The 26,395-nt window shown below is 40.1% G+C and overlaps 1 protein-coding gene across 1 annotated transcript in view; it reads right to left on the bottom strand.

Annotated features, from left to right (window-relative positions):
* Nucleotides 1–1,748: 1,748 nt before the first annotated feature.
* Nucleotides 1,749–26,395, bottom strand: part of LOC148131012 (cytochrome P450 2J5-like) — a 38,524-nt gene continuing 13,877 nt past the window's right edge. The window contains exons 4-9 of the mRNA XM_087965499.1: nucleotides 21,835–21,995; nucleotides 19,220–19,396; nucleotides 13,768–13,909; nucleotides 10,893–11,080; nucleotides 6,392–6,533; nucleotides 1,749–2,532 (exon numbers count right to left, since the gene is read on the bottom strand). Coding sequence (XP_087821625.1) covers nucleotides 2,345–2,532; nucleotides 6,392–6,533; nucleotides 10,893–11,080; nucleotides 13,768–13,909; nucleotides 19,220–19,396; nucleotides 21,835–21,995 — 998 coding nt within the window. The 3' untranslated portion in view covers nucleotides 1,749–2,344. The remainder of the gene's footprint in view (nucleotides 2,533–6,391; nucleotides 6,534–10,892; nucleotides 11,081–13,767; nucleotides 13,910–19,219; nucleotides 19,397–21,834; nucleotides 21,996–26,395) is intronic.

Here is a 26,395-nt window from a genome sequence, read left to right as displayed (position 1 = left end):
AGGGAGAAGCTCAAATTCCAACTTCAAAGTATTCTTAGTTTGATATATTGCAGTTGATCACTCTTTGGACACATATGTGTGGTGGTCTCCCATGGAAAGAATGAGACACAAACGTGTGTACTTGGGATGGAAGCCCAGAATAATTTCTAGTGCTTCCTTTTATTGAGATTTAGTACATAGTCAGCATAATTACATCGTGGCTTAATAATTAGATATAGTAAAGGCTTGTTTGCAGTTGTTTAAGTTGCCTCCTTGTTTGTATTTGTCCTTATTGTTCTCTTTTCTTTGCATTACCTTAGTAACCTTTAGACAGGCATGTATGTATAAAGCATTATATTAATCATTGCTCAAGCTCAGGTCAAAGTTTATTCCCACACATATGGCAACTATTGGATGGTGCAAATGAGTGGTCTCAATACTGTGCTTGAATATATAAATTATTGTAGATGCCATGTCCATCAACCAAGGGCTATAGATTGAGTAGGATGGGCTTATGCCAGTAAAGTTGAATCAAATGTGGATGCAGTTACTGTTGTCGTTGGTGGCTATTTACATTTATATAGCAAGCTGTTTATAGTCAACACTGACCACAAATATTTGAAGACTATTTCCCTCATGTTTTGGTTCAATCCTGTGCTCATACTGAATGTTGGATGTATCTTATATATATTTGGTCTTAGCCCATACAAGCAAGGCTAAAGGTAATGATACCTTATTTTTACATTCTGAAATTGGGAACAATTTCACATAGGCATCTCTTACTTCTTATAGCATTTTAATATATGTGTAGATCACACACACACACACACACACACACACACACACACACACACACAAAGTATAATATATATGTAAGTCTAAAGATCAATTATCATTATGATGTGCCATCAAATTAAGGTTGATTCTTGGTAACCAGATATACAGAGCTTCTCCAGAGTGATCTGGAGAACCATTTGGATAACCATTCGTCCCAAATGGTTTAGGATTTCCTGCCTAAGCAGGAGGTTGGACTAGAAGACCTCCAGGATCCCTTCCAACTCTGTTATTCTGTTATTCTGATCTGTCCCCAATCTGGCACTTCAGATCCTCCAATGGTGATCCCTTTTCTCTCTAATTGTGCCCATGTACTTTGTTACTGGTTGTCCTTTTCCTACTCATCACACAAAATATCAGAACCAGCAATATTCTTTCTATCCTGCTTCTTCAAAGGCCAGAGTTTCACTTCCAGAGTGCGACAGGGAAAACCAGAGTTTTGTAATTATAAAAATATGGTATCTGAATATCTTCTCCTAGTACTTCATTGGTAGCCTATTAAGTGCAAGTCTGCAGAATATATTTTTGTCTTCTGATTCCTTTACTGTTATCTTAGATCATAAAATATACTAGATCAGAAAAGGCAGAAGCTGTCAATCACTTATTGATGCTAAGGCTAATTGCTGAAACTATTGTTATTCGTTTGATCTTTTTATTTAATCATAGTCTTGTTGTTTCATTGTGTTGACTTTCAGTGGCAGAGCATCCAGGTTTTTTATATTGTCAGCTATTCATGGCAGTCAGTATAGTGAGGGTTACTCCTGTTTATTCCTGTAATTTTAAAATATTTCTCATCTTGGGCTGGATGAACAGAGGTATGATGTTGAGATCATGAGAAGTGATAGTTTCACTCTACGCTGCATGGTCAGACTACACCTCTGAGAAGAAAGTACACACATAAGTATGTGGAATGAAAACGACGGACCACAAAGTAATGATCAAGGCCCATGTTTATTAAATGCATTGGGAGGTGGGAATGTCTTCATAGAATAACAGAGTTAGCAAAGTGAGATACCTTGCCATCAAAGAAATGCACATATTTATACAGTTCAGAAAGATGGAGAAAATTTTGTACAAATATTTATGTGCAAATAATACACATTCATAACAACATACTATGTTTCTGGTTACTTCCTACTCTGAAAAAAAAAACCTTAGTGAAGAAAGAAACATTTACATCTTGAGATTCAGGAAATGTTCTGAGATAAACTTACAACAGGTTCCTGTGAGCTAGACATTGCAAGGCCAATTCTTTCTGTTTCAGTTTGTTTTAAACTGTGCCATTCAACTGAAAATTGATTTACCCCACAACTGAAAGTGTGTATATTGAAATCAAGATATTTATTTTTTACAGAAAGCATAACCAAAGGCAAACCTGAAGGAGCTTAGTTGATTGTATGTAAGCAGCCATTTGGATAAAGTAGTTTCAGCATATAACAAAATGAATGAGTTTCAAAACAGGGTATAAATATTAAGGGAAAAAGTTCAAGTGTTGTTAAAATGAAAGATACTAATACTCAATTAATGGATTTTATGATGTGTAATATGGAACAGCACAGATTTTAAAAGGATGTGGAGTTAATCCCATACTTATTATAGGTTTCTCATCAAGCTTTTTCACTCCTTCGGGCGGCTGGAAATGGAAAGTCCTCAGCAGGTTGGTTAGTATGATGAACATCTCAATTCTTGACAACTTTTCTCCTAAACAGACACGTTGCCCTGTGGAAGAGACATGGGAAGGACAGAAAATGGAAAATAATCTGTACTGAAATACCACTTTGGCTCCAAGATGAATCTGTAGTAAACAAGTGATGAGCATTTGTTAAGGATATCCTGACGTTTTGCTGAATTGGAGAAAGCATTTCAAAGCAGGACATTCTCCCCCCCAAGACATGCTCATGGTATCTCAGTAAACTTGATTGCAGGAAATACGACTTCAGCAACAGAGTGGTCAATGTCTGGAATACCCTACCTGACTCTGTGGTTTTTTCCCCAAATCCCAAAAACTTTAACCTTAGACTGTTTACTATTGACTTCACCCCTTTCCTAAGAGGTCTGTAGGGGGCATGCATAAGCGCACCAACGTGCTTACCGTCCCTGTCCTATTGTTTCTTTTTGTTTTTCTTATATGTATCCATTTCATGTATTCATAACTATGTTTATACTTATACCTATTATCTTGTAAGGTATTACAAATCAAATAAATAAAAAAAAAACAAATAAAATAAAATGTTTAAATGGTCCAAATAACATAGGACACATTTTCTCTTCTATAAATCTGGGAGGCTGAAATGTTTGCTGTCTGGAAATTTTGGTTCAAAAACTTTGCAAATGCAGTACACAACACTGTCAAATTTGGCTTTGTATGTGTGATTAATTGATGCATATTTTATTGCAAAATTATACAAACCCCTCAAAAGATCTAAGCCATTTATTTCTAGGAGCCTCTGTGGTCTCAGCTAGTCCTATTGTTCAGCAAAGCAACTGTGATGAGGGAGAACTGTCCCCATACCTCATAGTTTTCCTTCAAGTTGACCAACTGCCAATTCACTCAATTTATATCAGACAGCTGAAGTTTTGGGAGCAGACCAAGTAAACCTCTTATATTGGATTACAAACAAGAACCCTTAAAGTCTTCAACTACCTCACAATAAGAACTGGAAAAAGAACTAACTTTGTAGCAGTACTTTTATGAAGAATTTGGGTATTCTGGTCCACCCAAACGGCACAATACATACCCCCCCAAATTTTTTTTAAGGAAAAACTTCCAACATAAAATAGTGAATGTCATAATACCCTCCCCCCCCCCCCCCTTCCCCCCCCCCCCCCCCAAACTCCAAACCCCACCTCTCCCCTCCCCTCCCCCCCCCCCCCCCCTCCTGGGCGCCGGGGGCCCCGCACAAACCCCCCCCCCGTCCTCCTTTTTTTTTTTTTTTTTCATTTACCCCTCAGGCTACTTTTGCGTCTTTTAAAATTTTGTACGCCCACGTTTACATACCAGCTGTGTACTGCAGCTGCCAAAAAGCCAGTGCAAACCTGAGCTGCATCGGGAGAGGTGTGATGTCAAGATCATGGGAAGTAATATTTCCACTCTACACTGAACAGGTCAAACCACATCTGGACCATTATTTCCAGTTTTGGTTGCCACAATACAAGAAAGATACTGAGGAACTGGAAGAAGGGCAGGGGGAAAAATGATGAGAAATTTGGAGGTTAATTCCATGAAAAAAAAAAAACTTAAAGGAACTGATTGTAATTAGCATAAAGAAGAAAAAGCTGAGAGAGACCATCATTCCATTAGCAATCATCTAATATTTGAAGGCCTGTCCGGGATGTGGATTCTTCAAAATTCCTCAGGATTGGACAAGAAACCTGGCAGACGTTTTACACAAAAAGATCCAAACTAAAAACAAGGAATAATTTCCTGATTCCAAGAGCTATTTAACAGTTGAACAGCCTGCCTCCTGGAGTCATGGATAATCCATCAGTTTTCAAGAAAAAGTTGGGTAGCACTTTGAGTTGGATCATTTGAAGATCCCATTTTTGGATAGGGTATTGGAGTTGAAGATCTTTGAAGTCTTTTCCGATCACTTACTGTATTTCTATGGTTTTAGGCAGTTTAGAGAGATGCAAAGGGAAAGAGATGTGCTAGACTACAGCTTTTCCTGAGTTTCCACTGAATTGCTATATAAAATAATCCTCATTCAGTCGTGCTACTGAAGGGAAGGCAATATTAGCTAGCAGAGGTGGGATATGAAAGATCTGGTCATCAGATCAAAATATGTTGGTATTTTGCTTTTCTTGAGAGACAATGGCTTTCTGTGAGTCACCAACACAAGCTATTTGGTCTTGAGATATATTATTACATATTTCCATCTCATACTGTTCTTGGATTGGTAGGCTCTGGGAAGATACCAATTTGCTAGTTTCTCTAGATCAGCCCTTCCAACATTTGTCACAAATTCAGATTCAGGAAGAGGCACCTGCTTTTTCTCCTGACCCTCTCATCATCGGCTCCTAATCTAAGATTTTTTTTAATGACATTAAACTCACAAACCAAGTAGAAACAAATGTAAGGGGGGAAAATTATTATTTGTAGGTAAAAAAGAGTTTTAGATTGGTGAGAAAGTTTCCTTTCAAACGAAAAAGGGGCTGTTTTAAGAAGCAACAAATCATAAAATCATGGGCTGAAGGGACATTGGAGATCTTCTTTTCCGGTCACCTGGATAAATGGTTGTCCATCTTTTCTTGAAAACCTCCGTTGATGGAACACACACAACTCTAGGAGGCAAGCTATTCCCTTGATTAATTGTTTTCATTGTCAGGAAGTTTCTCCTTAGTTCCAAGTTGGCTCTCTCTTCAACGAGCTTCTGCTTATTGCTTCTTGTCCTACCCTCAGGTGTTTCTCTGTGACAGTCCCTCAAATATCAGAATACAGCTATCATGTTCCCCCTAATTCTTCTCTTCATCAGGCTAGACATGCCCAGTTCTCTTAACCAGGGGTCCCCAACCACCGGGCCCCGGACCAGTACCGGTCCGTGGAACATTTTCTACCGGGCCGCCGGTTTGCTGGGCGCCGCCATCTTGTTTTGATGAGAAAGTGCTTCCGGTGAGCTTTTCCGGTTGGAAAGTGGCGTTTGGGTCCTGAAGGAATCCTTGCGCCTTAGTTTCATCGAAGGGAGGGGGGGCGGCTTCGAACAAAACTAAGGCGTGAGGATTCTTTCAGCACCCAAGGCAAGGCGAGCCGAGCGACCGTCCCGAAGCCACCCCAAAGCCCATCGATAAAGGTACAAAGGAGGAGTTGAAGGTGGCGGGGAGAAGCGGGGGACGGCTGGCTGGCCGGTCGCTCGGCTCGCCTTGCCATGCGTGCTGATGCCGGTACCGGGCCGCGGATCATTTTGTGATGCCGGTACCGGGCCGTGGCACAAAAAAGGTTGGGGGCCACTGCTCTTAACCATTCATCATGGGATTTAGCCTCCAGACACTTTATCATCTTTGTTGCTCTTCTCTGCACTCTTTCTAGGATCAGAGTTCATCAGAGGCACTCAGATAATTGGGCAGTTTACCAGGCCACCACTTGTGAGCCACAAAAGCACCAGTGTAATCCAGTCTGCTGGGTTAGTCTAGCAGTTTCTGCTGTTGTACTGGCCTAGACAAATGAATTCAAAAGATATTAACATTTAACATTCTGAATCACAGGATAAAGCAACATTGGTTAAATTAGATCAAATACAGTGGAATAACACACTCCAGGAGTCTTTTTCAGACCAAGCAATCATGGTTTTTGGATTCTATTTGGAACAGGTCAACTTTGCTCTAGATTCTGGCCACAATGATTTCACCCAGTACATGTATTGTCCAGGTAATGTCATTCTTTGCAGCAAGCTATTCACATGTCCACAATGTAAAGCTAATAGAAACTTCAATCACATCTCAAACTAGAAGAAACAGAGATTAAGATCAGACAATAGTTTCAGGTTTTGGCAGTCAATGAAATGGAAAAGAGTGGTTTTAAATTTCCGGGAAAACATTACAAATTGCCTATAAATCACACACTGCCTTGAATAGTTGGATTTACCTGCGCCAAATGGCATAAATGCTTCTCGAGTCTGAAATTTCCCATCTTTGTCTAAAAAGTGATTTGGGTTGAATTCTTCAGGTGTCTCCCATTCTTCAGGATCCAGAAGAACAGAGCGTAAATCACTCACAATAACGGTCCCCTTCAATAACAGCGGAACAGAAAGGAAAAATTAACGTGAGCTGTTTCATAATACACGAAAGTAGAAAATTTTTGTAGAGGAAGCATTTGTTGGCAATAGACCACCATCACTCTCCCTCCTTCTTTTTCTCTCTCTCAGCTTTTCCAAATTCCCTTTTAATGCAACAACTAATCTACAGAATGAAGGTTTTTGTTCATCCATTAAAAGAAAGGGCTAGTTTCACATTTGTTACTCTTCCCTACCAGGGTGTGATGAATCTGCCAATCAAAGATGGTAATGTAGGGCATGTCCTCCCAAGCTATATTCTTGCAGGAGGAAAGAACTGGAGCAGGGGAGTTATGGAGATATGTCTGCTCAAGAATTGCAATCCAAACAATATGTGCAAAAATAACTTATATATGATTTTCTTTGAATGTCCCAAAGGTGCTTTTTGAATAGGCAACTGGACTTTCTGGTTTTTCTTTCTTTCTTTCTTTTTTTTTGTAAATTTTATTTGAGTTTTCACAAAGAAAAAAAAATACAAATAAAACATCTTTTTTGAAAGTAGCATAATCCCGGTTTACATTTCTCCGTACAGACACAAATTCAACTTCATGCTCATTTTTATGTTCTATTCCATATCTTATTACTGTTTTACATTTTCTGCATAGTTTCTCCCCTCTTTTAATTTTCTCAATTTTATTTTAATTATCTCATCTCAATTCAAATCATTATATTTATATTTTTTGTCTGTCCTGTTTCAATTATCTATTATCTTTTCTCATTAAACAAAATTTCTCCTGTAGTTACTGATTGGAGTATGACGCCTTTATATCTTTTAAGTTTATCCATTTAACTTTTATTTAGGCTTCAGTATATACCCTAAAGTTATAACATTCAATATAATACATAACTTCCATTCGGATTCTGCTTGGTGCATTCTTAAAATGCACACTATATTCTTAAAAAAAGAAAAAATATATAAATGTATGTGATTAAAACAACACATTCCATTCCAATTCAATTCTATCATTAATATTAATATTCATTAAAATCTTAACATCTTTAACATTACTTTTCAATTAAATATCATACTTCTATGGGAACAATTATAAGCTTTCCATAATTAATTCCCCCCCTCTTCACTTATATTTTATAAAACATTAACTAATTAAAATGTTCCCGTTCCTTCCTAATTCAATTTTCTCATTTATTTTATTTCACTTATTTTATTCACAAACATTTAACTAAATTACACTAACTATTTTATCCCTCATTTTAATCATACATTGTTTCCAATTTTCTAAAGTTATTTCTATTACTAATATAACAATACAATCTTATGTACCTTTACAGAATCCCTTTTTCAGTTAGATTTTCACCCATTATCTCTAAATAGGTCCTGTTTCTCTATATCTTGCTCCGGTCCTTTGTAACTTCTTTTCCTTCCTTCTTCCCTCTCTTCTTCTCTCTCCCCTTTTTACTCCCCTGCCTCTCTACCTCCATTTCTCTCTTCTGTATTCCCCTTTTCTGTTGCTTTCCAGTATTATACTTATTTTTTGAATTGTTTTTCTTTTCTTTGGTTGTTTTTTTAAGTCTTAAATTCTCCATTCTCTTTCCCCCCTTTCCTTTTTCTTCCCCACATAAAATTACTTGTTCATTAAAGATGGCTTCTTCTTTGTCCCAGTCTTCTTGTTTTGCAGACGTTTCTTATTGTTTCTCATAGTTCCAAATCTCCATTTCTAAGAATTGAAAAACGAAGCCAAAAGAACCCTTCCCTTCTTGTGCATCTTCTTTGTACTTTTTAAGTTCCATTTTCAATTCATCCAGAAGTAGTGCCATTGTATAAATTTTTAAACAACCACCCGATTAATTTTAGTCATTCAAATGTAATAACCAAGAATCCAAAGATCACCAAATAATCCAAATACACAGAAGCTGTTTCTTTTTGCTCTTTTTTTTTTCACTTTCTCTTCCTGGGGTTACTGTTTAGTTACAAAGTTTCAGTTAAAATGTATCTTTTAGAAGTCTTGTTGAAGTTTTACTGTAGATTCTTTTTAATTCCAGGCAGTCTCCTCCCTCTTCTAGATCCTGCCCTTATTCTTTTTCTCTCCCTTCCTGCTTATGAAAAAATTTTTTTAGTGTCCAGAAATCTTTATTATCCCTTTGACATTTTGCTTTATTTTCAGTTTAATTGCCTGTTGATGTCAAAGCGGATTTTTCCGATTTCTTATTTAAGTCTCTTAGTTGTCAGTATAGGGAAGGGGAGAGAAGAAAAAAAAACCAAACCTTTCCCTTTTCACTTTCCTTCGCTGCTTCTGACTCTTCTTTGGGAGCGATGTTTTTTTTTGTAAGTTTAAATTCCAGGGTACCTTAGTTATTGCTTTTACAATTTAACCCGGTCAGCCAAAACTTTCACTTCTTATCTTCCTCCTGCACATTCTTTTCCAGTCGAGTTCTTCTTTGTGGTGGCCATTTCTGACCACCGCTGCAACCGCCTTCGGGAAAGGGAATAATGGCCAGCCGAGGAGGAGAGATGCGGCTCTCCTCAACCCTGCTGGCAGTCTACCCCCTCTTCACCACCTCTACGGGGTGGCTTAGCCCCGAAACCAGCCGGCTCAGGGCACTCCAGCGGCGAGCCCAGATGAAACTGCGCACGATCATGGATTTCTGTCTGTTGCCGAAGAGACTTCAAACTGGAAGCCAACTTTCTGGTTTTTCTTTGAAGATGAGAAGTGAAACTTCTTCAAAGAAAAACAAAGAAAGTCCAGTTGCCTCTTAAAAAAGCACCTTTGGGATAGCAATGACTTGGATGACTGAGAAGCTCCATAGACATTTTCTTTGAATGGGTTTAAACTGGGAAATCTGAACCATTTGAAAAGTAAATTCCTAAAAACATTACAGAAAAAACTCAGAAATTAAGGGCCGAACCTAAGAGAGCTATGGTCATCCATAGTCTATTGGCTATTCCTCCTTTTTATAGTTAATCATGGAACAACAGAGTTGGAAGGGACCTTGGAGGTCATCCAGTCCAACCCCCTGCTCAAGCAGGAGAGTCTATTCCAAATATTAGCCTCTACCCAGGATTGAACTCACAGCCTCCTGATTGCGAGGCAAGAGCTTGACCTCTAGGCCACCAGAGCTGGGCTTCTATTTGTCCTCATTGGTTGTGGAGTATCATCTACTTATTCTGCTGCCACCATAAATTGCCATCAGGGGGCCACCAATAGGTCTTTAGGTTTTAGCAATAACAGTCCGACATGAGGCTGAAATGCCCAAAAGTATTTGAATGAGTAAATATTACCGTAGGAGAGTCACAGACATGAAGATATACTACCCCATATCTCTACAAACTTGCCAACAGCCACAAGAATGGCAGGAAATGGATTTGGGTCTATGCCAAACTTCCACGTGGCTATGTAGTTTTGCCGTCTTCTAATATTTTTCTTCAGAGACAGGGAATTGAAACAATAACACTTGGAAATGGCTAGGTAGCACATATTGTCATGATTTGGTCATAACTGAAACTTATTGAATGCCAGGGATATTGTTTTAAAGAAAGAGGGGTCCTTAGCAACCAATATCTGTAGATGGTTTGATGACATCTCTGGTTAATAATTTGGAAACCCCCACAAATGACTGTTTGCTAAGAATTACTGGAGGAGGGGATGGTTTCTTGTATAGAGCCACTGCTCCCTCTCCTTAGATTTAGGGGTACTTGTTGTCCACTTTATTTTGATTGTTAAGTATGGAACAAACCATTGTTCCAAATAGCAATATAAATGAAATGTTCATAGATGATAGTGATTTAAAGCAGAATGATGCCGTCTCATATACATATGGAGGATTTGCAATGCAAAGGTTAGTAAGCTATACATGCATTATGGATAAATAATCTCTTCTACAGAGCAATACAGGTAATCCTTAGGTTAGCAAGTTCAAAGTGATGATGGCACTGAACAAGAAGAAATTATGACAGGTCCTCAGAATTGTTGCTGTTGAAGCATCCCTGTAATCACATGATCATGATTCTGGTGCCTGGCAACTGGCTCACAATTAGTGTCCTGCAGTTGCATCATTATATTTACAATCTTCTTTGTCAGTTTTCCACAAGTAAAGCCTATTATTATTATTATTATTATTATTATTATTATTATTATTATTATTATTATTATTATTATTATTATTATTATTATTATTCACTGATATTCTATATGATCTCTCCTGGATATTCTACCTCTTTCTTTTTCATGGTCATGTGAGGTCTAGAAACCAAATTTCCCCACTGTTAGTTTAATAGCTTTGACCACTATGACATATGGCCTCTGTCTTTCCAACTACATCTCCGCAATTGCCATGTTGGGCTTCTCCTTTCTCTACCTTTGGAATGTAGAAACCCCGCATTTTCACATCTTTTAGGCTTTGTCTAGGTATTGGTATAAATAAAACATATTTTGTTCGCTGGGTCTCATGTATCACAGCATTGGTGTAGGGCAGCTTGTGCCGATCATCATAGGAAATTGATCCTGAAGCACCAAAGACATCTTCAATCTCCTTGTGGACTTTTTCTGTGAGGGGAGGGAAAGGCAAATCTATTTTGAATGATGCCATTTATGATTTTTTTTTGTATAAATATTTTATTTTTTCTTGTTTGCATATCATTGTGTGGACAGTGTGGCACCAGAGTGTCTTACATTTTAAGAAAAATATGACAATATTGTTCATATTCAATACAGTTGACAATGTTATAAATTTTCATATTAATACACATATATTATTTGATTATTTACCATTTCAGTATCTTATTTTTGTGTCAATTTCCATATTCTAAATATCCCTTTTTTGCTACAGATAAAATATTATTAATCATATTTGTAGTGTTTAATACAGTGGTCGCCAACTGGTGGGCCGAGGACCACTGGTGGTCTACAGAGATGTCTGTACACAAAGCATTCCCCCCAAAGCAATTAATCCAGGCTGCGCGGGAATAGACGCCCACATGGCCCGCCCACCTGCTGGCCCCACCCTTCAGCTGAGTGCAAAACTTACCCTGAGTAGAGCCATGCGAGCTGGAACTGGAAGGTAAAACCAACAGCAGGGGAGAGAAATCCACCCCAGGGTGGCTTGCGGACCTTGGTGGGAAAGTCAGCCCCATATTCCAGAGCTGCAGTAGTCAGAAGACTGGCCCTTTGGTTATTCCAGATCAGCTCTTCCAGTCCATGGCAGGCTGGTGCACCCGGGTGGAGGAGCAGCTGCTGCAGCATGACCAAAGGGCCAGTCCTATGACTACTGCAGCTCTGGAATATGGGACCTGTTTTCTCTTTGTCATTTGTGTCCTAGTTTCCAGCTCATCTATGCTCTATATTTTATTCAAAATTTCTTCACATCTTCTTGTCAAAGTGTCCTTCATATCCTAAATTTCTGTCACAATTTCTTCCCAAAGTCCAATCATCTTTGTTTTTATTTATTTTATTTCTTTTTGTCCAAAAATCCAACAATCTTTTATTCAAACTAAATCTACTTCTTAAACAACGAATTCGATGTCCAAGAGTCTTTATATCCTCTGGTTAATCAGTTTGTTTTCTGAATAATCCAAAAGTGGAACCTTTATAGAACTTCCTTACAATTCAGTCTATATTGAAACTTTCAGGGGTCTTTTTAATAATAAAGTCTTTGTAAAAGACTTTCAGGGGTCTTTTAAATTTCCTTTCCTGTATTTTGGGAATATATTGTGCCTTCCTTTGATAGCAGGTGGTGCTCTTGCATCAGTTTTCACTTTATCTTGTCTTCCAAATTCTGCAAATTCTTCAAAATATTAATATAAAATTAAAATGGTTCCAGCATTTTACAATGCCTATCCAAAGCCAACATCTGTCCAATTTAACTTTCCAATTTTCTGTGTTTTAAGCGGATTTTCTATTTTCTTCCTTTCTTTTCCATTTTAAAATCTTAAAGTTTTAAACATTAAAATACTCACAATGTTAGGCCGCTACCACTTGAACAATAGTTCTGAGTGTCTCTTTTTCTGAATCTTCTTTGTTGGGGGGGTTACACTTTACATGCAAAAGATTTTTCTCACCCAGTCCCAGACACTGTTCACCAGCTCTGCTCCAGCACTTTTCTTGGTTACGAAGCTGTCTCCAGCTGTGTAGCAGCCATCTTGGCTGCATCTTCTTCTTGCCATGGCACAGAGGGCTTAGAAAGTCCTGGGGCTCTAAAAAAGAGTAGCATTCTCCCCTGGAACCTCTCAGGACCCCTCTCTTTTGCTTCACTGCCCCTCCAGGGTGGCTTTGGCTGATTAAAAAGCCCATAAACAAGAAGAAGCCAGCACAGGGATGGACAGCTCCAATCCCTTGTGACTGGTATTGCTGCGATGTCACTCTGTTCCTTGCCATTTATGATTGAATAATCTCTTACAGATATCTGGTTTTGTTAAATTATTTCCTATAAGTTTATTTATGAACAAAAACTTCAGGAGGTAGAGTAGGCTTAGAAAAACTACTACAAGTATGTTTCCTCCATCATTTTCAGAATTAAGTGCAGATTTGAGTCTATAACAGCGGAATGCATGAAAACTTAAACTTATTCAATATATTGAAAAATTAGTCAATCCCCTGATCATCATTCCATACTACTACATAGAATTAATAACACAAGTAGTCCTTGACTTCCAACAGTTCATTTAGTGACCATCCAAAGTTACAATGGCACTGAATAAAGTGACTTATGACCATTTTTCACAGTTACAACCTCAGCAGCATCCCCATGGTCATGTGATCAAAACTCAGATGCTTGACAACTGGTTTATATTTATGATGGTTGCTGTGTCCCAGGGTCATGTGATAACTGTTTGTAATCTTATGACAAGCAAAGTCAATGGGGAAGCCAGATTCCCTTAATAACTGGGTTGCTAACTTAACAACTTCAGTGATTCATTTAACAACTGTGGCAAGAAATGTCATAAAATGGGGCAAAAATTCACTTAACTTGTCTCATTTAACAACATAAATTTTGGGTTCAATTGTGAATTGTGGTTGAGGACTACCTATACAAATTACTACAGCAGTGTTGTTTAATATTTTTTTTATATTTATATCATTGGGTTTCTTTTAATTTGCAAACTAATAATCTTTATTTTGGGTTCTAAATTTCCATATAATATTATTGTGAATATATCAGTAGTTATTGAGATGTCAAAGAATTCCTGTGTATTTTCCACTCTGTTCATTGTTCCCACTTCCCAGAGTTGTCTCACCTTGGATGTCGGGATGATTTACCAAGAGAAGCACTGCCCACATCAGGCTAGAATAGGTTGTTTCTGCTCCAGCAATAAACAATTCAAGCAGACAGCAAGCCAGGTTCTCTTCACTATAGACAGAGTTGCGGTCATCCTTGTTCTATGTTTAAAATGAGAAATTCAACTTACAATAAATTTTAGGCTTCCTTCAATATGTTTAATGTTATTACCCACAAATATTTCCATGCTTTGTTTCCAGCACTCGCCCGTACACATGTCCATCCTCTTATCCAGTTGCCACAGCTGCAGCCCATGAAGAGGATCAAGGCCCTCTCCTCCCCAGTAGACCACATCTCTCCCTTATCCTCTCCTCCCTGCATGCCCTAGGATGGAGAGGGGATGGGCCTGGGTCCTCCTCTGACTGCCCAGCCGGCCTCTGCCCTTCCCCAGTCTCCTCCACAACCTCCAGAGCCACACTTCCGCTCCCTGTTGGTGGTTCCTCCTCTCCCTCAAAGCCCATTTCCACCAGGGGCATGACAGTGTCAGAGATGCCCAAATCTCCTCATGCCAAATTCATTCTGCACCAGCTGGAGCTTCAGGATACTTTTCAAGGATAACCCAGTGTAAAGTGCATTGCAGTAGTCTATTTGTGAGGTTACTAGGGCATGAGTGTCAGAAAGAAGAGCCTCTAAACCCAGGAAAGGGTGCAACTGGAGTACAACATGAAGTTGAGCAAAGCCACAACTGTCAACTCCCCAAGCAGGAATAGTGAGTTCAGGAGGACTCCCAGATTATTTATTGAATATGTCTGGGGCAGTCCCATATAAGATCAAAAATGGTAAACCTCCAGACACAAAACAGCCTGTGGTTTTCCAGCCAGACCTCATCAGTCTCCAAACATTGCCAAAGGGCATCCACAAGGACAAAGATGTGCAATTGGATAGTATCTACATATTGATGATACCTCATCCCATAGTGATGAAGATCTCACCCAATGGCTTCATGTAGATGTTAAAAAGGAGTGGAGATAGTACTGAGCCCTATGGCACCCCCACATATTGGGGCAGGCCTCCTGTTCCCTATCAACAACATTTGGGACTGGCCTCAGATGAAGGAGGGGAACCAGCACAAAACTATGCCCTCAACCCTTAGCTCCCAAAGCCAACCCAAAACATGCTATGGTTGATGGCATTGAAGGCAACAAAGAGGTCAAGAACAGCAATAAAAATGCACTACCTCCAACCCATTCCTGCCAAAGACCATTGAAAAGTGCTCTTTTCTGTTCCATATCTGAACAAGTGTTTGTCTATGTGTCCACATAAACAGCTCTTCACCATATTTACACTGTACAATACTTTCATCAGTGCAGTCATGATCATAAAGGAGTAGCGTTTTCAATAGAGGGACTCCTTTGACAATGAAAAGTTCAGTCATGGTGCATTGCTTAGTGACAGGGGTGGAATTCAAATTTTTAAACAACCAGTTTTGTGGGTGTGGCTAGGTGGGTGTGGCCACGTGACTGGGTGGGCGTGGTGCAACCCCCCCCCCAGGTTTTTTTGCCTCCTGGGCCTCAGGGGAGCCTCCTGGAGGTGTTTTTGCTTCCAGAAGGCTTCCTTGGGGCCCAGGAAGGCAAAAAAACAGAGCTTGGTGGGGGCCGCACAGCACTCCCCTACGCTCCATTTTTGGGCCTCCTGGGCCTCGGGGAAGCCTCCTGGGCAAAGCCGTAAGACAGAGAGGGGAATCCCGGCACAGCTGATCGTCGGGGGGGGGGGAGAAATACCTTAAGGAGTTACTGGGCAGGGAGAATGCAGTCAGCAATGTCAGGCATGCACACAAATCCACAGAATCATAACAACCAGTTCTATAGAACCGGTCTGAACTGGTGGAATCCACCTCTGTTTAGTGCACTGATAAGTACTCACCAGAGGCTTCCATTTCACAAAAATAGAAACACAACCTTTTTTCATAGAAATGATTGCCTGAAGTGAAAGAACAAATGCTTGAGAACACATCAGAGCTTCTAAAAAGAGGAATGCTACCATATGTTGGTGACTTATAATAAGGCAAGCATTAATTTTTATCCAATCCTTGCAAATAAAGTTTGCAAGACTTAATTGCCATATTGTAAAACTTTCTGATCGTAAAAGAAGACAAAAAGTCTATTCCCTTGTAAGGTCTATAACAATAAGAAAATGCAAAGATAGTGCCATAAAAATTAGCTGTAACAGGATTTCAGCACTGGAGAATTTCATGAACCAGTTCAAATATCAAATATCAAGTACAGAGCAAGGAGCAAGAACTACAGGAATGCACATCAGCAATTAGAAGATTTTTATACATTAGAGCAGTGTTCTCCAACCATGGCAAATTTAAGACTTGTGGACTTCAACTCCCATAATTGCTCAGCCAGCCTGCATCAGAGGAGCAACAACTTGGAGGCTGTCTCTGTGTGCAGGTAGTCCTTGGTTAGGAACAATAATTGGGTCCAGAATTTTCACCACTAAATGATGCAGTCATAAAGCATAATGTCATGTAATTGTGCTGTTTAGGGAAGGTGGTTCCAGCACTTTGAGTTGTCACCATTTGGAACTTCCTGACAGCTTCCCCACTGCTTTCTGGAAGCCAGCAGAGAAAATTGCAAATGGTGATCATATGATCAGAGGCACGTTGAACCAACCAGAACATGAGGACCAGTGTTGAGGTATTCCCCGTTAGGAGAATGAGTGCACAGGGAAATGTAGTGAGAGTGGTGTTGAATAACACACAACCAGCACACAGATACACTGAATAGTAAAATGTAGGTTTTACTTCCAGTAAACGGGTAAACAAAGTCCAACAAACAGTCCAAATCATACAGGTAGTATTCAATACAATCAGTCCAGGGATAATCCAAAAACGAAGTTCAGTATCATAAACAAAGTTCAGTAAACGGAATTTGCTAACAGTTGCAAGACTCACAGCAATCCAAGCAGAATGACGATCAGGCAAAAGGCAATAGGTAAAATGCAAGAAGAGAACAAACCAGGTTTCTGGCTCCATCTTATGGCCATTGGAGGAACCTCAGCCAATCACAATTACAGCACTTTCTTAAAGATACAACAGTATTAAATAACTATCCTGGTTTATATATTGCCAACCCAACTGTTACGTGACTATCATTCCTAACAACCAGCATTAAGTACCACATATTTTAGTACCATTGTAACTTCGAACAATTGCTAAACTAGTCTTGTTAAACAAGGAGCTAGTTCCCAGCTCTAGCATTGTCAACAAGGGTTGTGGGCTTTTTTTTGTTCTCTCTAATCTTCTATCACACAGCTAATGGTCTTATGTCCTATGCCTCATGAGGAAAATCAGTTTTCAGATGAATGGGAAGGTTTAATAGAATAGAACCGTGAAGGTGAACCTATGGCACGCGTGCCACAGGTGGCACACAGAGCCATTTGTGCCAGCACATGAGCTGCAGGCAAACTTACATCACTGCACATGCCTGTGCCTCACAGCTGATTTTTGGCTGGTTTGAGGCCTTTTTCGGCCTCCCAGAGGTTTCAGGAAGGCTTCTGCAGGCTTTTCAACTAGGCCCGTTTTGTTACTGCCTGTTTTTCCAGAGATACCGGAAGTGACAAAACAGGCCTACTTTTTGGCCTGAAAAGACTGCAGAAGCCTCTGGGAGGCCGAAAAAGGCCTCAAACTAGCCGAAAATCAGCTGTGAGGCACAGTGAAAGTAAGGGGGTGGGGGTGGGTGGGAAGGGAGTGGGGATTGTGCACGCATGCATAGGGGATGTGGGGGGGCACGCATTGCCTTCTGGGTGCTGGCACATAAGTGCGAGCGTGCAAGCGCATGCACAATTTTTGGCACAGGAGTCCAAAAAGGTTAGCCACCACTGGAATAGAGACATAAGAATGCAAGCTTTATCAGAACATTACCATAGCAACCCTTGAATCTTAAGATGCAGCTATTTCTTCTAAGACCATTGTTCTCTGTAGAAAACAAAAGGGCATGAAGCAATCTGAGATCTATTACTTTATTACTTTGCAATGTGTACATATGAATCATTTCCCGCTCCTTTCTGAAATGCATATACGATTGTATGTCTCCTCAATTTACTACCACAAAGGAGCCCAAAATTTTGATTACAAAGCAAAACATTTGTTAAGTGAATTTTGACCCACTTTAGTGACTCAGGCTTCCCTACTGACTTTGCTTGTCAGAAAGTCGCAAAGGGTGATCATATCACTGTGGGACACTGCAACCATCGCAAATATATGCCAGTTGCCAAGTGTCTGAAGTTTGATCACATGACCACGGAGAGGCTACAAAGGTCATGAGTGTGAAAAACACTCATAAAACATTTTTTTCCCCAGTGCCATTGTTACTTTGAATGGCCACTAAATGAACGTGCTGTAAATTGAGAACTACATGTATTCTTTTGGAGGAGGTGAATGGGACAACTTGCCACAACTAACTTGCTATGGCCAACTCACCATGGCCAACTTGCCATGGCCAACTTGCTACAGCCAACCCGTCATGTCCAACTTGCTGCAGGACAACTCACCACAGCCAACTCGCTGTGAGACAATTTAATAATTCTATTTAATTATTTAAAATAAGTAAAAATTATTTTAATTTTTGCTATTCACATTTCATTCTGTCCTTCCTTTTGCATCCTTTCTTTAATGATTGTGTTCCACCATTTCTTTGGTATTAGTGTAACTCTTGTCCAGCAGTGAGCAATCCTGTGGTGAGATGACCATGGCAAGTTGTCCTGCAGCTGTGGCAAGTTGGCCATGGTGAGTTGGCCGTGGCAAATTGTCACAGATCCTGGAGAAGAGCCCCTCCATTATGTCTAATAAACCCTATAGTGAGCCTTGATTTTTTTATGCCCTGTATTTGAATTTCCACAGCCTTCATGTCAACTCATAAAATATTTCTATGGTCTTTCTAGAGTTGTCAACAGAAAGGGAGGGGGAGCTGTGCAGCCGCTTGCAAACTGAAACTGCATTCTATAAATGTTTTCAAAGATAGTAACTAGGTGACTGAAGTTTCTGACACGTAAAATTTTAACTGGAGAGCATGATTGTTGACTCTTGGCTATGGATGTGCCCTATTGGAGAATATGGATTATGATACACCCAGGGGGTGGAAGAAAACCAGGGTCAAGGGTGACAATGAATTATGTGTCTCAGAGTTGGCTACATCCAGGCAATGCCAGACAGTTTAGTTCCCAATAAATCCTTTTTGAGTTTTGGAAGTTTGGCTCAGGACTCATGATTTAAATGGGGGTAACTGCCTTCACCTGTCATCCACAACAATCTCCAGTCCCCAAATAATAAGAAAATTCTAAATGCATTCCATGAATACAAATTTCCAAATACATATCCCATCATGTCATGGATCCTAAGGAAAAATGGGTGGCATAATTTGATATGATAAACAAAAAATAAATGTGTATGTAAATAGGCAAAATACCTTTTCCATTTGTAGTAGATAGAAATCAATGAAATCCTGTGGGTCATGCAGAGATTGATATTGCTTGTGGCTTTCTACTTCTTGCCTTACAAATGAAAGGATAAACTCGGCAGACTCTATAGCCTTCTGGTGAGGTCCAGGAAGATGTTTCATCAACCAAGGGATTGCCTCATAAACCTAAATAAACAAATAAATAAATCCATCATGTCTTACTACCCCGTTTCCCCAAAATAAGACTTATCCCAAAAATAAGACCTAGCATGTTTTACGCCTGCACCTTATAAAAAATAAGCCCTACTTAAGTGCCTGCACAGTCGGCGGGCCAGCCACCCATTCCATCTGGTTGCTCGTGGTGCCGCTGACACAAGGTGAGGCGAGAGGTGGCGGCATGCCATATGTGCCCTGCACCAGCTTACCTCTGGGCTCCTGCAGCCAGGCCGCCCATGATGCAACAACTGCCTCTTGACCATGGCACCAGCATGTTAATTGGCCTCCTGCTCCATTGCAGATGCGAGCAAGCAGAAGAAGTGGACTGGAGGCCATGCAGGGTCCTGCTGGAGAGGGCTGTTGGAGCCGCCACTTCAGGTGTTGGGGCATGGGTGGCCTGGCTGTGGGAGCCCTGAAGTAAGCTGGTGTGGGGTGTGTGGGGCAGCTCCATCCTCACCTCATGGCAGTGACACTGGTGCCCCACGTGGCCTCCTGCCCTGCTGCGAGCAAGCAGAAGAAGTGGGCCTCCCGTACATGGAAAAAAGACACCCCCTAAAAATAAGCCCTAGTGCTTACTTTGGTCCCCAAAAGAAAATAAGGCTGGGTCTTATTTTGTGGAAAACACGGGTATTATGAATAGTTAGAATAAATAATTTTCCCTCTGCAAAAGGGTTAGTGTGAAGGGAGGGAGGGTGCAAGAGAGAGAGGGGGGAATAGAGATCGGGAGAGAGAGAGAGAGGAGAGATAGTGAGAAGGTAGAGATACATATTGGCTTCATAGCTGCTCTATGAAGTATAATGCATATCCAGAATAAGGGTTACTTATTTACTCAAAGGATTTGTATCTCCAGTGAATTTGAGTTATGATTCAGGATAGACAGTACTGAAGGCCACCAAGACATCCACGAGGACCATAATGCACCACCTCCATCCCAGTTCCACTACAAGTCACCAATAAGCATGACCATTCCATCTTCATACTGTGTCCAGGTCTGATGCCTCCCTGAAAGGGATCCAAATACAGGTAATCCTCGACTTAATGACCACAACTGAGCCTGAAATTAAATGAATGTTTAGTGAATTTTGCCCCGTTTTAGTCCTTTCTCGCCATGCTTGTTAAGCGAATCACTGCAGTTGTTATATTAGTAGCACAGTTGTTAAGTGAATCAAGCTTCCTCATTGACTTGGCTTGTTAGAAGGTTGGAAAATGGGACTAAATGACTCAGGGGCACTGCAATTGTCATAAATGAGAGTCAGTTACCAAGCACCTAAATGTTAACCATGTGACCACAGGGATGCCGCAACAGTTATAAGTGTGAAAAATGATCATCAGTCACTTTTTTCCAGTGCTGTTGCAACTTTGAACGGTCACTAAATGAACTCTTGTAAGTCGAGGATTATCTGTAATGTGATTCATACCCAGGATTTTGGTGCTGTCGCACAACCACATTTTTCAACAAACTTAGCTAAGAAAGAAAGGTTGGAGACAGGATCGAAATTATCAGCCAACCAGATCTAGCAATGACTTCTTTCTTGAAGAGGGACTGGACCACTGCAGGTGGGACTATTCATTTTTTTCAAAGGGTCAGTATAATAACGGTCAAGACTGAATCGCGTTGCTTTGTTCAAAACCTAATGCTTTTCAACCTGCCAATAAACTGTGGGGCGGGAAGGGGGAAATCTAATGTGGAAAAATGTATGCAGGGATTGCGAGAGGCTTGGAGCCAGCAAAGTCACCGCTGCAGGTGCCTGGGAAAGAGATGGACTGTTCTCATAACAAAAGACATTCTCATAATTGGACAATGTGATCATCCAGGGGAAGCGAGAAAGACACAATATTGTTTAACTGGGCAAGCATCTGAGCAGGAAACCAGAGCTGATTTCGTTTTTTTTCAGTACCAACATGATCAATCCAATAAAGTTTTACTTTTGGGAATTCAATTCTCCCGAGAGTGTTTCCTTGTTTTAGGTTCACTAATTGAACAGTTGTCAGTAGCAAGTATGTCAATTAAATTTCTTGTCTTGTCTTGTCTTGTCTTGTCTTGTCTTGTCTTGTCTTGTCTTGTCTTGTCTTGTCTTGTCTTGTCTTATCTTATCTTATCTTTCTGTCTATCATCTATTTATTTATTAAGCTTGTATGCTGCCATCTTGTCAGAAGTGACTCTAGGCAAGGTTCCCAACCTGGGGTGCTCACATCCCGAGAGGGTGTGAGACGATATTCCTGGGGTGGGTTTTTTTGCAAAAACCTTGGGTTTTAGAAGTTTCGAAATTGTAGTGTATATGCATGATTATATGCATATAATTATTTACTTTTGTAAGGGGTGCAAGAATATATTAGAAGCGTAGAAGGGGTGCGGGGTATAGAAAAGGTTGGGCACCCCTGCTCTAGTATTAAAAAAAATCACTCACCAGATGAAAAGCACGACCTGTCATTCTTACAGTGCATAATATGTTTTCAACCAACTTCCGGAAGTTTTGATCTTCGTGTGCAAACTGGTGCCCCAAGTTAAAAGCACACATCACATTAGAGACTGAATAGATCAATGGCAATGAAGGATCAAATGGCTGCCCTGAAGATGAAAATATATATCATTAATTGAGCTTCCCCTGTTAATACTGAGAACTTGTGATGAGAACTCAGGGACAACTGGAGTCCCAAGGCAATTTCTTTATTTTTATAGAAAATCACATAAAATGCATCAATTTTCAGATAGAGACCATGAATGGTGACTTGCAAAGCAACTTATCACACACGCGCCAAAGTTACTAAGGTCATATCCACCTAGATGTTTGCTACACCCTTCCCATCATGGAGCTGGCAGGAAATCGTGCCATTGTAAATATGGTGCCCACCCTTATTACAAATGTGGAATAAATCAGGTGTCAGGGCTCCAACAAATCCACCCCCATTCAAATCATGTCTCTAGCCGCATTTCTCAGAGTAAAAACATTGATTTATTAGGAGTGACTATGTAGGCGTTACCTGGATGCAGCAGGCGTTACCTGGATGTCCACAAAGACTCCAAGATCCCTCTCACAGTTCCTGCTATTGAGCCTGGTTTCACCCAGTCTATATGTGTACTTTTGGTTTTTCTTGCCTAAGTGTAGGACTTTACTTTTCTCTACATTGAATTTCATTTTATTAGATACGGCCCAGTGTTCTAGTCTGTCAAGATCCATCTGGATCTTGAGCCTATCTTCTTGGGTGTTAGCTTTTCCTGCCAGCTTAGTATTATCTGCAAATTTGGTAAGTTCCCCTTCTATTCCCTCATCCAAGTCGTTAATGAAGATATTGAAGAGTACTGGGCCTAAGACGGAACCTTGTGGCATCCCACTGCTTATTTCCCTCCATGTAGACTTAGATCCATTTAGGACTACTCATTGAGTACAGCTTGCCAGCCAGTTGCGAGTCCATCTAGTGGTGGTGCTATCTATTCCACTTTTTTCTAGCTTACTAAGAAGTAGGTTGTGGTCTACTTTGTCGAATGCCAAGCTGAAATCTAAATATATTATGTTCACAGTATTTTGCTGATCTACTTATTTAGTCACTTTGTTGAAGAATGAAATAAGATTGGTTTAGCATGATCTGTTTTTAACAAACCCGTGCTGACTGCTAGTTATTATGTTACTTGTTTCTAGATGTTGGCAGATCTGTTTTTTTATTATCTTTTCCAGAATCTTCCCGGGTTAGGCTGATTGGTCTATAGTTTCCTGGGTCTGTTTTTTCCCCCCTTTTTGAAGATGGGAACCACATCAGCTCTTTTCCAGTCCTCTGGTAGTTCCCCGGTGCTCCAGGATTTTTGAAAGATATGGTGCAGTGGTTCTGAGATGACCTCTGCCAGCTCCTTTAAAACTCTGGGATGTAATCCATCAGGCCCCGGTGATTTGTTTTCATCAAGATCAGACAGGTGTTCTCTTACTATTCTTTTGCTTATTTTAACTTTTATTTCTGGTCTGTCTTTTACAGTTATGTTTTTGGTGGGTTGGGCTATAGTTTCTTTTTGCATGAAGACAGAGGCAAAGAATGAGTTAAGCAGTTCTGCCTTCTCTCTGTTTCCTGTTACTTCCTTGCCATATTCTTTCTTTAGTGGACCGACTGTTTCCTTGATTTTTTTCCTTGTTATTTATATGTTGGAAGAAACTTTTTTTATTATCTTTGACTTTTGTTGCAAGTCTTTGTTCATTCTGAGCCTTTGCTATCCTGACTTCATCTTTGCAGATTCTGGCTATCTGCTGATATTCTGCCTTAGTTGTATGTCCTTCTTTCTGTTTTTTGTACTTGTCTTTTTTTTCCTTTCAATTTGCCAGAGAGATCTTTGTGCAGCCATGCTGGTTTCTTCTTGGATTTCTTGTTTTTCTTTCTCAGTGGTATTGTGCTGGTCTGGGCTTCTATGATCATACTTTTTAGAGTTTCCCAAGATTCTTGAGTTGTTCTCCCCTTTAGGATTTTCATCCATGGAATCTTTCCCAAGTTCTCTCTGAGTTTATTGAAATCAGCTCTTTTAAAATCCAAGACTCTGGTGTCATTATGTTCTGTTGCTTGTGTTTGTGTTATGTTGAATTCTAGTATGACATGGTCACTCTCACCCAAGGTTCCTGCAGTTTCAACTCCCTCTATCGCTCCTTCTTTGTTTGTAAGAATTAAGTCCAGTATGGCTGTCCCTCTAGTTTCACCCTCTACCTTTTGGACAACAAAGTTGTCAGCTAGGTTGGTTAGGAACTTATTTGATTTCTCACTTGGTGCAGAATTAGTTTTCCAATTGATATCAGGATAATTGAAGTCTCCCATTACTATTGTTTTTCCCCCCCTGCATATGTTTGTTAATTGGCTGGCAAAAAGGACATCTATATTTTCTGCTTGATTGGGTGGCCTATAATATACACCTATGGCCATGTCATTCTTTTTTTCTTTTATATTGACCCATATGCATTTTAGGAGGTTTTCATCTTTGGTTTCATGCATTTCTGTAGCAATATAGTGGTCCTTTACATACAGTGCAACCCCACCTCCTCTTTTATGGGGTCTGTTTTTTTTGAATAGTTTGTATCCTTCTACCAGTATGTTCCAGTCATGGGTTTCATCCCACCAAGTTTCTGTTATTCCAACTATATCATATTTACCTTCATGTATTCGTAGTTCGAGTTCACCCTGTTTGTTCCCCAGACTTTGTGCATTTGTATATAGGCACTTCAGATCTTTATGTCTGACACTGTGTTTACTGTCTACATAACCTGTGTTGTGCCTGCCTGCCCCTACTTTCTTGCCACCTGTTTGATTAGTGCACATGGTATGGCACTCACTATTAAATGCTTGGTTTTGGTTGGCATCAAGGTTGATAATCTTACCTGCACAAACATCTATTTTGCCTGCACTGGTATCCTTATTAGTTTTAGGTTGCTGGGGACAGAAATGTTCTGAATCCATTAATTCTCTGTCCCCACTGTTCAGCTTTTACCTTCAACCTTCCAAGGTCTGTGATAGGTATTCCTTCAGTTAAAATTCCAGACCTGATAAATAGTATACAGGATATGAAGGACCTTTCTTCCAACTGACACGCATAACTGCATTTTTGCATAATTGCATTGATGATGTCATCATTTTTTTCAGCTTGCTGCAGCTTGTCCTCTTCTATTTCTTTCACAATTGCCTTTATCCATAGTGGCACAATTTACATGGCATTTTGATAAAGGTCTGCTTCTCCTCAGATAGGCTTATACTCAATTATATACAGAATACAGTGGAACCTCCAGTCACGACCGCAATTCGTAACTTTGGTCGCAACCCGATTTGGTCGTGACCAGAAACAAGACTGTCTGCGTGTCAGGACTCCAACTAATCCACCCCCATTCAAATCATAAGTCTCTAGCCGCATCTCAGAGAAAAGAAAATTGATTTATTAGAAGTGGCCATGTTGGTGTTAGCTGGGTGCAGCAGATACTAAAATATATCATTCATTTCCCCCTTGACCCTGGTCTTCCCCCCACTTCCTGGATGTGTATTCTGCAATGGGACACATCCATCCCCAAGAGTCATCAATCATGCTCTCCAATAATTTTCTTGCACTCTGACAACTTTGGGCTGCCTGGGCGATTATCCAGGCACTTAAGGAATGCACTGTTTCCTCCCACTCCCTTTTTCTGGCAGCTAAAAAGACCAAAGGAGTATCTTTTTAGTTGACACTGTGCATGCGCCTACAAAAAAAATGGTGCAGAAGGGGAAATTGGCGTGGAAAGGGAATCTGCCACAGCCCTGTTTGTTCGCTACCCGATTTTTGAATTGTAACCCGATTCAAAAATGTTGTGGATTTTTTGGTCGGAACCTGATTTGGTTGCGGTCAGAAGCATTTGTGACCAGAAGTTCCACTGTACCTACGTTTTACGTGTACTTTTTAAAAGTGTTATCATATATACTCATCAATACATCCACCCACAGATAAGCCAATCTCAATTTTAGGGATGTATTTTGACACTCAAAGTTATCAAATTAACTGTTAATAGATATTGGTAATCAGTCGTTGTGTGAATTGTGATGGAAAATGAGCTCGCCATTCTATTGCAGAGGTACGAAACCAAGCTTCATAAATGCCACACACAAACAGTGTTGAGAGTCATTGAATTTTATAGCTTTAAACAACTGATTACCACTGCATGGATCCAACCATACATTACTTCCCAGGAAGTATTAACCGACCAGATGGGACATAGCTCTACTAAGGCTTAGAATATTCTTTAGAGGAACACTATAGATCTTCATTCCTTTGACACATCACTCCAAGCAAAGAATGGGTTACTTTAAGAGCTGCAAGGCAGTTCTCTACAGAGGCCATGGTTGCCTTCTAATGGTCAACCAGCTTTGTACAACCAGATGCAGCCAGTGGAAAAGTGCTACTAAAGGAGTGGATAAAAAGTGCTTTTCCAAAAGGCAATGGGACTTTCTCCAAGAAAAGCATTTTTTGGGACAACCATGACC

Source organism: Notechis scutatus, chromosome 4 (genome assembly GCF_049901735.1).
Source record: "Notechis scutatus isolate UNSWTSFEM ecotype Mainland chromosome 4, rNotScu1.2, whole genome shotgun sequence".
Lineage (NCBI taxonomy): Eukaryota > Metazoa > Chordata > Lepidosauria > Squamata > Elapidae > Notechis > Notechis scutatus.
Note: the sequence above shows the minus strand (reverse complement) of the source record. Positions and strands in the feature narration are given on the sequence as shown.